Source organism: Artemia franciscana, chromosome 4 (assembly GCF_032884065.1).
Source record: "Artemia franciscana chromosome 4, ASM3288406v1, whole genome shotgun sequence".
In the NCBI taxonomy this organism is placed as follows: domain Eukaryota; kingdom Metazoa; phylum Arthropoda; class Branchiopoda; order Anostraca; family Artemiidae; genus Artemia; species Artemia franciscana.
In genome coordinates, this window is record NC_088866.1 from 15335198 (window position 1) to 15347240 (window position 12043).

Consider the following 12043-nt stretch of genomic DNA (forward strand, 5'->3'; position numbering starts at 1 on the left):
CTCAGTGGTCCTAGAATGTCGCGAAAGGGCTCATTCTAACGGAAATTAAATGTTCTAGTGCCCTTTTTAAGTGACCAAAAATTGGAGGGCCCCTAGGCCACCTCCCATGCTCATTTTTTCCCCAAAGTCACCGGATCAAAATTCTGAGATAGCCATTTTATTCACCATAGTCGAAAAACCTAATAACTATGTCTTTAGAGACAACTTACTCCCCCGCAGTCCCCGTGGGAGGGGATGCAAGTTACAAACTTTGACCTGTGTTTACATATAGTAATGGTTACTGGGAAGTGTACAGACGTTTTCAGGGGGATTTTTTTGGTTTGGGGGGGGAGTTACGTGGGAGGAACTTCTCATGGTGGAAGACTTTCAATTGGAGGGGGCGCAGGATTTTCTAGCATTATTTTAAAAAACAATGAAAAAATAAATATGAAAAGTTTTTTCTACTGAAAGTGAGGAGCAGCATAAAAACTTAAAACAAGCAGAAATTATTACGCATATGAGGGGTTTACCTCCTCGTAATACCTCGCTCTTTATGCTAAAGTATTTTTAGTAATTTCAACTATTTATTCTATGGCCTTTGTGATTCAGGGGTCATTCTTAAGGGATTGGGACAACATTTAAGCTTTAGTCTAAAGAGCGAGGTATCGACGAGGGGTGAGCCCCCTCATATACGCAATAAAAACATACGAATATAGAAGTTCGCTGCGTAAGTTACGTATATTTTTTACTTATGAAAACGTTCGTAAAAAATTAAAAGTTATAGTTGCCTTTTTAAGTAATCAAAAGATTGGAGGGCAACCAGGCCTTCTCTCTCTCCTTTTTTCTCAAAATCTTCCGATTAAAACTATGAAAAAGCCATTTAGCCCAAAAAATTAATATGCAAATTTCGTTTTAATTATTTATGCGTGGAGAGCCAAGATCAAAAAATGCATTAATTCAAAAACGTCCTGAAATTAAAAAAAAAAAAAAAATTTTTAATGAAAGTAAGGGGCGTCATTAAAACTTAAAACGAACAGAAATTACTCCGTATATGAAAGGGGCTTTTTCTCCTCAACGCCCCGCTCTTTACGCTAAAGTTTTTTACTGTTTTAAAATGTAGAGTTGAGAGAAAGAGTCAAACTTCTTAGTTTGACTCTTTAAACCTTATTAGTTCTCGTAGGGAAGTTCAATGCTTGGCTTATGCAAGTTTTAGGAGAGAGACACATAAAATTATTAGTAAAATCAACGCTTACATAGTCTTTCAAAAATCATCGGGATAACCCATTGGGTTGTATATGATGGTTATTTCCGGTCTTTAACCTACTACTTTATATTCATACTTTTGCCTATAAACTAAAATCACAAAACGGAAAAACAAATAACTAAAAGAAAGAAAAATAAATAAATAAAACAGATACATTTTAAAATAAATCATTCACAACTTCCTGGCAAACTGACAAACATTATCTGCTACCTTTATACCCTACGGGAGAGAATTACAACTAAGAAGAACAATTGTGGCCAAAATGCGGAAATGAAGATTTGGGTAGTTTTAGGAATTCTTCCATTACGATACTTAACATTTAGCAGCAATTTTTCTAAGCTTTTAGCAAGACTATCCTAAATTACTTTTGCTGCAATAAATTGATTTGTGTGTGGCGTCCGCCGAGTTTCCTTTTCTTTTTTCGGCTCACAGAGGAATATTTCTGCTGTATTTCAAAAGCTCGGAACGTCACCATGTAAAGTGCCCCTCTCGAAAAGTTTACTCTTTTCTCTAAAAGAATCAGAATAATAAATTTAAGGATATTTTGGCCTAAAAATCCACTATTTATTAGAATTACGAAATATATGACCCTGTCTCCCCTTACTGTCTGAAATTTGGTATTTTGACTCTTGGCTCCAGATTTGATGTCTGTATAATTGTAGTCCAACTAGGAGGGAAAGTGAATTTTAGGTCGGTATAAGTACCTAAAATGACCATTGTGAAATCGCTAATTTCAAATATGACCGCATGTTTTCTATCTGTTTTAGTTATTAAGGTACGATATGCTTTACCTTTTGTAACTTTGCCTAGGTTATGTTTGGCTTAGCTAGATTAGGCTAAATTCGGAAGCGTAGTTTTCTCAAAATACACAATTAGACAAAAGAAGGTATTAGACGTCCCCTACCTCCTCCGAAAAGATGGTTCATCAGAGAAATACATACAATACTGGCAATTAACACTCAGAAAATAGTTAAATATAATTCTTAATATTTTATAGACATTATAGAGCAAATACAATTTATATGGGCTGTACTATCAAATACCTATAATATTGCAGGCTGCGGCTCAAATGGGCAATAATAAATCGCCGGGTGGGGGTAATAGACATTCCTTGGCACCCTGTGTGTTCAAACTTGGAAAGCGCAATAGTTGGCTTGGGACATAGTATTGAAAGAACCACAGAATAAGCCGGAAGTTCTGAACTAAAGCACGTGTGTTTCTCACAACAAAAATATGTATACCCAATAGTATAACTTATAAAATATAGCAAATTAATAATTTGTGAATTTGTTTTTAGGAAAATTATCAGTAGTGCTGATATTGTCCAACTTTATCGACCAGAAACGCTAATACTATTTCTTTTTCCTAGCCATCTGACACTTACTATAAAACTCATTTTTGTTCTTATTTGACGTCAATCTACAAATCAATACAAAAGGTTTTGCCCAAAGGGTCATAAAATATACTAGATTTTTTGTAAGTTTGCATTTTCTACCTTTTCCGGCTTTTTAAGGCACACATTCACCAGAAATAAAATGTGTAGTTCTTTCTCACTAAAGATATTATCAATATTACTTACGTCAATTTCAATTTTATTTATTTACGGTTAATATCGCTAGTCTCTTACTATTTCTGTATCGTGTAATATTGCGATGCAGAATATCGAATATGTTTCTATATATTTTGACTACATATGAATAAATATTTGTCCGAGAGTAAAAACTTTATCAATCAATAAAAATTATTTGAAAAAAAATTAAGTACAACTAATTAATTTAGAGATCATTTATCTATTTTAGTGTTGTATTTTATATCAAGAGATCCTTTTAACTTCCAGACGGGTCTTGAATAGATATTTTAAAGATTAGGGTGACATTTGTGTTTTTGATATCACTAATTTTTGTTCTATTTCTAGTTATCGTCCAAATGTAGATGTTAAATTCATTAGGGAAAGTTTGTGTATGACCAGTGATGAATGGGATGCATTCACAAAAGACATGAGCCTTACCTACACGGACGAAACCAAAGAGCTAGTTGATTGTAGAACCTCTGTCTCCGTACTGCAGAATATTTAGTCAAATATTGCGTGAATTTAACGTGATTATGGACTCAAAGTTACAAAAGGGGGCGGGACTTAGTCCTGGTGCGCGCTTATCATCCTGTAGAAGAATGTTGGAACTTCATTTGAATTCTTTTTAGCTTCGAAAAGCATTTTTGTTTCCTATTACTTTACTGGAAACGATACTCAAGAAATGATGCTTGGAAAATCGGCACGATGTCTCGTGACTCATTAGGATTGAGTAGAGATTCAAGAAAGTCAAAATACATACTTGACATACCTATGTTACCTAAGTCGAAGATGGCTTGGTCAATCCCGAGGATGGTTTGAAGAAGTCCTATCTCAACGTTGAAATGGTCAAATATAGAATAATCTGTTAAAAAAAAAATAAGAGAATTGAGTTTGCTCTTGCATTTGATCGAGTGGTAAACGTCGTACAATCAAAAATGTCTGATATAAAAATGGAATACGCTAACAAACCTGGTACAATTTTCTTTCAATATTTCCTCTACTTCAAAATGGTTAATGCAATGCGTGTATACACAATTTAGGATTTATCTATATATTCAATGATGTACTGAATTCATTTGATTGTTTAATCATGGAAAAACAGGTTTTATACCACATTTTTTTTATTTCGGAAGCATCTATAAGTCAGTCGCTTTGAAAACCTCGACAGTAATTTGGCGAATAGGAGCTCTAATTCTAGAAGATATTTCAGAAGAATTCGAAAAAAGTTCAATATAACATCTCAAGGAAGCTTTAGTACTAATTCGCCCTGCTTGAAGAAGGATGACCAGTATTAAATACTTCTCGAGGTGTAGTTTCAATCACTACCTCAATAAAGCCTACTGAAGTTGACCGTATCAAATAACATTGCGGTATCAATTTAAAGTTCACTGACTGGATGTCGTTGCGTCATTTTAACTAGAATAATCAGTTATAATCTTAACTACTGAAAATTGTCCAAGTTCTCAATTGTCTTGCTTATTTGTTTTTGTTGACGTATCTCAATGAGTCAGCCTCGTATGAAAACTTTAGCGAATTATATCAAGAAATGTTAAACGAATGGAATTGTTTATAAGCTACCAGACACCTCGAATTACAAGTACAAAAATATGCGTTTGGATCGTTGTGTCTTCTATGCTTTTAATGATGGATGCAAATATCGTTTCATCCAAATCTGCTTAGATACATCCCAGATCAATTGAGAAAAAAAGAGAAACATAGAAGAAATACTGAATGAGAGAAATCGTTGTAAAGCTCCAAACGCCTTGGATAGATTAATGCAAAAGCGTAGGTTTGGATTTCAATATTTAAAACAATGCTGCTATGCTTTAAAATGATTAGATGAAATGCATCCTGGATCAAGTTGAAAATAAAGAAGAAACACTATTTGCCGACTAATCCCGCCCCTCTTTTTTCCTCTCATCGATCTGAAGTCTTCCAACATATTGTTATGCAGCCTCAACTAGCATGGTTTTGGATTTTACACTTCAAGTTTTGTTATCAAGTAACAAAATTGAAGTGTAGAGCTATTTCGTGTATCCCTTGTAAGCTGGCTGCTGAAGACAAGTTATATGCAAATCTCAGCTTTTTCCCGAGGATGTCTTTGGTGTTCTTTTTTCATTTATCTGGTTTTCTGGCTGCATTAAGATCTAACTGAAAGGAATATCTAATTAATTCAAATCTTAATTTCTTCTGGGTTACAAATGGCAAGATTTATGCCATTTCACAATTAGCCTGAATTACCCCTTCGATCACCCTGTCTCTTGTTTGTTTACCTACTTTATTCTTATGTTTTCCCATTACGGTTCTATGATCACTCTTTAAGTCACTCTCGCCTAGTCTGCAATATCCAGGGTGTATCAGACGAAGCCGACTTCAGTATCCAAAACATAATTGTTTCCGATATACAGTCTGATCGTTGGTGAAAGCTGTAGATCCTCGTAGTTTTTAGCAATCGCAAAAGTCAAAAATCCTTGGGCTACTCGACTATTTTGCAAGTCTTCTGTACCTCTTTCGTATCGAGTTAATTACAAGAAGCCTTTGAAATCGGTTCATGACAAGAAAATGCCTGTGGTTTTTATCTGGACTGTACGGTCAAGAAATCCCTGTCATCGTGAGTGGAATCCAAGTTCTGCGAGCTTTTCAGTAGCCGTTTGAATAATGCAACAGGAAATATTTGGATATACTCAGTTTTTTTGCATACATTTTCTGAATTCTTGGCAGCGCACTGCAGTTTAAGAAGTTTTTGAGATTATAATTTCTTGTGATCATGGCTATAACTAACAAGCTTGATTTTATCTGAACTGTATATCATCTTAGTGTAGTGTCAGTGTCATGCTTATTCTCCATCCAAATTAATGTCAAGTTGTGAAATACTAAAAACATTGGAATGTGAACTGTCCCAAGTATGCAAGTGAATAGTGAATATTTTATTGGTGAGTAAGACATTTTTCTACTCATTTTTGATTGGAAGATATGCAATTTCTATTTAAAAGCTTTCGGAATAACGTATTTTGATAACAATTCAAAATTTGAAATTAAAGACAAATTTGTTTTTGTTTTCTTGGTGTTTTAGAATCGAATTATCGCTAGGATTTATTTTTCCTTTAATTAAGTACTATTGTATTATGTGGCACAAACGAAAAGAATGAGAATCCACGCTTTGAAAGACGATTTGTCTTGTTAAAGTAAAAAAAAAATTACGAGCAACACTATGGGAAATAATAATGTGATGCGTTGTATTTCAAATCGAAACAAGTTGAAAATAAGTTAGCAACAGGGGCGTAATTTGCTATGGAGCAGAGGGGAGGCAACTGCCCCCTCCAGACCCAAGTTTGCCCCCAGCTGAAATGTAGTTTCTGCAAAAAAAAATCTTGTCGAAATTAAGATAAGCATAATTCAAGTATCCAGTGAAACATGTCAGTTTTCTTTAATATATCTTTGCCTTTATGGTAATATATGACACATTTTCCAGTTTTCATTTTCACTTGATTCGGGAAAATTGGCTCCAACTTGAACACCCCTCCCTCATCCCAAGATTTTGACGAAATCACGTATGGTTAGCAAACCATTTTTGAGACATCACCTATGAGTAAAGAAGGGCCGTTAGTTAGAAGCTCCCTACAGAAATTGTGCACCCTTCGAAGGGTGAATTTTTGTGCACCTTTTGGTGCAAAAAATGTACAAAACAGTCTTAAAATACTTTATTTAGAAAAGAATAAGACAATTTTTATGCACAAACTGAATGTTCCCCTCCTCCCAACCCTCCCTGAAAAATATTTGTACTCTTACTACTCTTGATTTTAGCCATAACTCATGTGCCTGTCTCATCTTGAAACTAGTTTGTTTTGATTTTGGATTAAAGATTTCTCTTTAGTCTCTAAGTTTAAAAGCATGATTGCAAAGTTATCCCATAAGAAAGAATCGGACGCAGTTGTTCGTGACAATAAAACAGAAGAGACCGAAACGAAAGGATGCATGTCAATCTTTCAATAGTTTGTCCACTGAGCAAGAATAAGTATCATTTTTACTTTTTTGGGACTGAGTTTGTTCAAGGTTTTCAATTAAAGAAAATAGGAACAATAAACCTGTAAAAATTAGAGTGTGAGGGTAAATAATAGGGCTTCCATATGGTATGTAGCGCCTAAAATTATGTGTGCTGACATCAAAGCTAAAGGTGCACTGTTTTTATCACAATATGGCTAGTCTCCTGTATTTTCAATAAGTACATTCTTCTATCTTACTTCAAGTAGCAGGGACCTCTAGAGAAGATCAATCTCACTTTCTAAAAAGCATTAGATACGTCCTTTTATTTTCAGTACAGTGATGTGAAGCAAATTATTCACAACCAATTAAGTTGAATAATGGATAAACATGTATTATTACATAGCAATATTCACAGAGAATGAGTCCCCAGAAAATTAGGCGAGGACCTCCTCTTTAGGAACATCTGAAAAAAACATGTCAAATGCTTAAAAGTGTATATTTGTGGCTGAGAACGCATTCTCTTTTCTTGGGGGAGGGGGGGGGGGGCTTTTGAGAATTTTTATTCTGCTATTTCTGGCTTGGTTAGTAAGCACCACCATGCATCATTAAGAGAACAGAATGAAAGGTATGACAAACGAACCCAGTATCTAGTATAAGTAAACTGTTTGGAAAAGAAAAATTGTTTGAATCTCAAATTTGTCACCAAACTCTTTATCACCATTGAATGCGTCGTTACAAAGTTAAGTAAATATTTCAGGAAAAACGGTTTTGAGAAAATTGTATGAAATGAGGTTAGGGCTTCGGAAGTTTTGATACATAATTCTTCCTCTAGCAAAATTGCAGCAATAAGCCGTATGTTTCACACTATCTAATAAATATGGCTCTATGCTTCAGTATCATAATTGATTGGAGACTAATTCTTTTTTTAGAGGGGGGGAGTAGATACTTGGCGATCACGGTAGATTGTAGTTATTTGTCGTAAATAGGATTAAATGCCAATGGGGGAATATAAATAAACGTTTATGAAATTACTGAAGCTTGTAACAACAATATGTTATACTATTTTTTGCAAAAAGCCACACGACAATGACAAAAAAAAACAGTGGTAGGCTCAATGTAGATGCTCCATATAAGCCAGATTTTTCTGGTTTGCAATAGTTGGCTGTTTTGCAATTAACGAAGTCGATACGGTTTAAGAATTATAACTTGTTCTTTTCAATTTATGTGCAAATCTTGTCCAATCAATTGAAGTGCTTTCCCACATCACGAAAGATTATAAGTTCTTGTCCCTTCCCCCCGCTTCCCTCTGTAAAAAGTTCTGTGATTGACCCTGCTGATGATCAAACCCAATGAAGTATAACAGTTACAAACTTTTTTTTTCATTAATAAAATCAAAATTCGTCTGTTGTACGTTGCATCATCATAGGATCAGCTAAATATCACATAGTCGACGTTTTCAACAAGTCCTAGTCCTTCTATGTTCCTTTCCAGCTCTCCATTGGTCATATCCTAAAAACTGAATGAACTAGAAATCGTCTACTTTTTTCCGGTAGAAAAAGTAGTGTTTTCCGATGTTGGAATATTGAAAAAAGTCAATTCAAAGCAGAAATGCATAAAAAAATTGATAAAAAAAGATTCATTCACAGTGTTCAGAATAAGGTTTAGAGCCACTTTTCCCCCTCCCCTTGCACCTTCATCTGGACACGACTTTGAAAGGTTTTCTAGAATGGTTATTGCAAAAAAAAGAAACTGGCTTCCTTCTTTGATCTCTAACATTTCAAGCTCTAGTTACTATCGATTATATTATCAATCAAAAGTATCTTCAATACTAAATCAACGAAATCAAATTTAAACATAGATTAACGTTAGGTTAAAAATTGTTGATGAAATACGGGACCCAGAGATCGAATCACGCTGCAGGAATGCACTGCAGGGCCGACGCAGGGACCTCAGTAGTCAAGAAGCGTCGTTAATTCTTAAAAAATGTTGATGCTAGATCGAATTTTTAATCTGTGCCAAAGGGAAATACTTTTAACTATGTTGAAGAACAATTAAAAAGTCGTAGAAAAAAATAAATAAAATAAACGTTTACTAGTAAGTTTTGAAACTGATATCGCTGAAACTTCGCCCTTCCCATTCTATATTTCCACGAAAAGAGAAAAAATTGAAGCATAACTTCGGAGAAAACGATTTTTAACAACCCAGTGTTTTATCTGGCTGAAAGCTAACGGAGGGCAGATTGCGCTTCACTCCATTTTTAATGCTGGGTGAAAACTGAAAAGCAAAAATTGTACTTGACTGCGAAAGAGAGGCTTCTAACTACCGTTAACTGTAAGTTCAAGCATTACAGTTTGCAACTGTACGAGCAGATTGATCGATATCTTTGATGCCAGAGGATGCTACTGCTGCTATTGGCTCATCGTAAAGTCAATCCGATTGAGAACAACAGCTGCACACTCTACATCCCTTTCTGTTCATGGCTTCACTCTTTATTTCCTGGTAGGAATTCCCTAATTTCTTTAAATGTTTTCTTATTATCTCTTTTTATTTCATTTAGGGGCGTCCTGCTTTTCGGTTTACCGTAGTTGGTTTACCAAAAAGGAGAAGTTTTGGCGTCCTGTCTTCCGTAAGGTGTCTGAATCATCTTTCTTTCATTATATCTTCCTTGACATCAGACTGACACCGTCCTCTTCATATAGCTTAATTTTTGACGCACATCATTCAAGCAAGTACCTAAAGCTGTCATTATACAATTCCTCTGAAAAATTCATCCATTGACGTCTTCTAGCGTCCCGCGGATGACAGATTGTCCTTGTCAGCCAACCGACAAGTGGCAAACGAAAAGTAGTTCGTCCCGAATGGGGTGAGAGGATGTCGTGAGCAAAGATTTAAAGGAAATGGGAACTTCTTGAGAGAGAACATAAAAGAGGGAGGCTTTGGATAGAGGAGGATAGTGTGCGTAGGTGTGTTGGCCTCAGGCGGCTTAGTAGTGCAGTGAGTTTTTAATTGTAGTAGATACGATAGACGACTTAGTCAATAAGTGAAGTAGCCAAAATCCAGGGGTAACAACATACGACTCTTTGAATAAGTGGAGTAGTGTAATCTGAATATTGCGCGGTAAAAAAAGAACAGACAAAAACAGATAACGCACTCCGGGGCAATTCCAATGGAACTTTTTCTTAGGTTAATCTTTTTTCTTTCTTTTTTTTTTTCGTGTTAACAAATTTCTAACTAATTTGTATGAATACTTTTTATCTCTCCCCCCCCTCCCCCCCTAAATGTAACTTTCATTTTCACGATGTTTATTATCACAGAATTTTCTATTGATTACAATCTAATATTGTATACAGTTGGGTAATTTCGTCAAAATCCTGAAGGGGGGGGGGGCAAATTTGGAGCCAATTTTCCTACATCAAGTGAAAATGACAACGAAAAATGAGCCATGTAGTACCATAGAGGCAAATATATACTAAAGAAAACTGACTCGTTTCTTTCGATGATGAAAATCTGCAGGCTTAGTTTAGTTTTGAAAAGATTTTTAAAGAAACTATATCTCAGCTGGAGAGGGGGTTCAGTTACCCCCCCCCCTGTCTCGTAGCAAATGACGCCCCTGATTGTATCCTCTGGAACTCGACTTACAGTTGATATCTTGCCATTCCAAGGCCCCTCACACTTACTTTACATGACAGATTATAGCATATGTTTTGAATCTAGCCACGAAATTGCTTCAAGGGTCTGCTATGATTTTATGAAGTGATCTCTTAAATAAAGGATCTACACAGGTAACGTGTGCCACACAATCTCATATGATTCTATTCCTCAGTAACAGAGACATTGATGCACATATGTCGCATTGTGGTTCAGCCATAATGTTTTCCAGAAACTTGCGTTAACCTAGACAAAATCTTACCAATTTAACACAGATTACAAAGGGTGGCTCCCCATCATTGAAATGAACAATTGGTATTTTGGGCCTAGGTATTTGTTTCTCTGCTTCAAAAGTATAATAACCTTGTGCAATTTTTCTTGCATCTACGTCACAGAAGCCTTTGACCTGAAATCCATGAGAATACAAAAATAAATAAAACAAAGAAAAATATAGCTATGATAGCGCAACAAGAAAAGACATGGTAGACTGCATTTATTTAATAGTCTAATAATCGAAAATGATGTAGTTGTGTCAGCATCTTAGTAATCGATAATGAATTGTGTTTAATGTGTTCCTGTTATTTCTTCTTTTTTTAGTCTTTCCTTTTCATGCTTTCTATAATAATAACCAAACTGTCAAATCGTTAAACGAATTTGGGTCGGCAATCTTATGATTTTCTTATCGTCTTTCCCCCCTCCCAGCGTTAAGGCAAAATAAAGCTAAAAGTGACAGTGTCAAGGCAAACCGTGAAGAGAATTTGTAAAAAAAAAATTTTTACAGGTTTGCTAATTATAGCCTTGAAAAAAAGAAGAAACTTTCAACAGAAAACACCGTTGTAAGTCAAATTGACCTAACGCCACCTCTGAAGATGAGTTTAGGTTACTACAGAGGCCAAACATTAGATCATTTTCGGTTTCAAATGCTTGTAGTTACCTCTAAATCAAAAGTATTCCAAATTATGGGTCTTTTTATCTCGCTCTTACGTTCGTTTAAGATGGAAATGGCGAAATGAAATGATGGCTTTAATCAAGTAGGAAGCGAACTTCAAATCTACAAAATACGACACACATAAAAATTTTGATTTGTATTCTATCATATTTTACTTGAAATAATATGGCTAACTATGAACATTCATCTGCGTACTACAAGGTAACTCTAGGACAGAACACAGGATAAGAAAAAACATAGCGTCAGTTGTCCTCGCTTACCCTCTTACAAAACTTCTGAGTATAATTAGCCCTTTCATTTGTCCATCCTGACTCAGGTTTGACGTTATCATTGTATCTGAACAGAGTTGCCACCCCTTGTGATGTTTGTTCTAAAACTAGTGATTTTTTTTTCATAAATCTAGTGATTTTTCACAATATAGCATGTGCATTCATGATTTATTCGAATAAATCATACAAAAAGCTAATTAATAGTTAATCGCAAAATTGCAAAAATGTTCTATACTTTCTATTTCACAACATTTGCTGAGGTAGAATTTTCTTCTTAATATTTATTGTTTTTTTATCTATAATCTATCAGTTCTAAATTAGATTTTCTTCCATTAAAACTTCGAAAGTGGAGTCATTGAAAAATAAGAAGGTAGGTTTAC

The 12043-nt window shown here is 35.0% G+C and overlaps 2 protein-coding genes across 5 annotated transcripts in view; one reads left to right on the plus strand and one right to left on the minus strand.

The window, feature by feature from the left end:
* LOC136026041 (leukocyte receptor cluster member 8 homolog) overlaps window positions 1-5873 on the plus strand; it is a 49701-nt gene extending 43828 nt beyond the window's left edge. For both annotated transcript variants that reach the window (XM_065702202.1, XM_065702203.1), the window contains exon 13: window positions 3159-5873. In XM_065702202.1, coding sequence (XP_065558274.1) covers window positions 3159-3318 — 160 coding nt within the window. In that variant the 3' untranslated portion in view covers window positions 3319-5873. The remainder of the gene's footprint in view (window positions 1-3158) is intronic.
* LOC136026042 (queuosine-tRNA galactosyltransferase-like) overlaps window positions 3468-12043 on the minus strand; it is a 53105-nt gene continuing 44529 nt past the window's right edge. For 2 of the 3 annotated variants that reach the window (XM_065702208.1, XM_065702204.1), the window contains 2 exons: window positions 10708-10851; window positions 8155-8306 (listed from right to left, as the gene is read on the minus strand). In XM_065702208.1, coding sequence (XP_065558280.1) covers window positions 8226-8306; window positions 10708-10851 — 225 coding nt within the window. In that variant the 3' untranslated portion in view covers window positions 8155-8225. Of the gene's footprint in view, window positions 6397-8154; window positions 8307-10707; window positions 10852-12043 lie in introns of those variants that run through there. The other variant, XM_065702205.1, reaches the window with a different exon arrangement.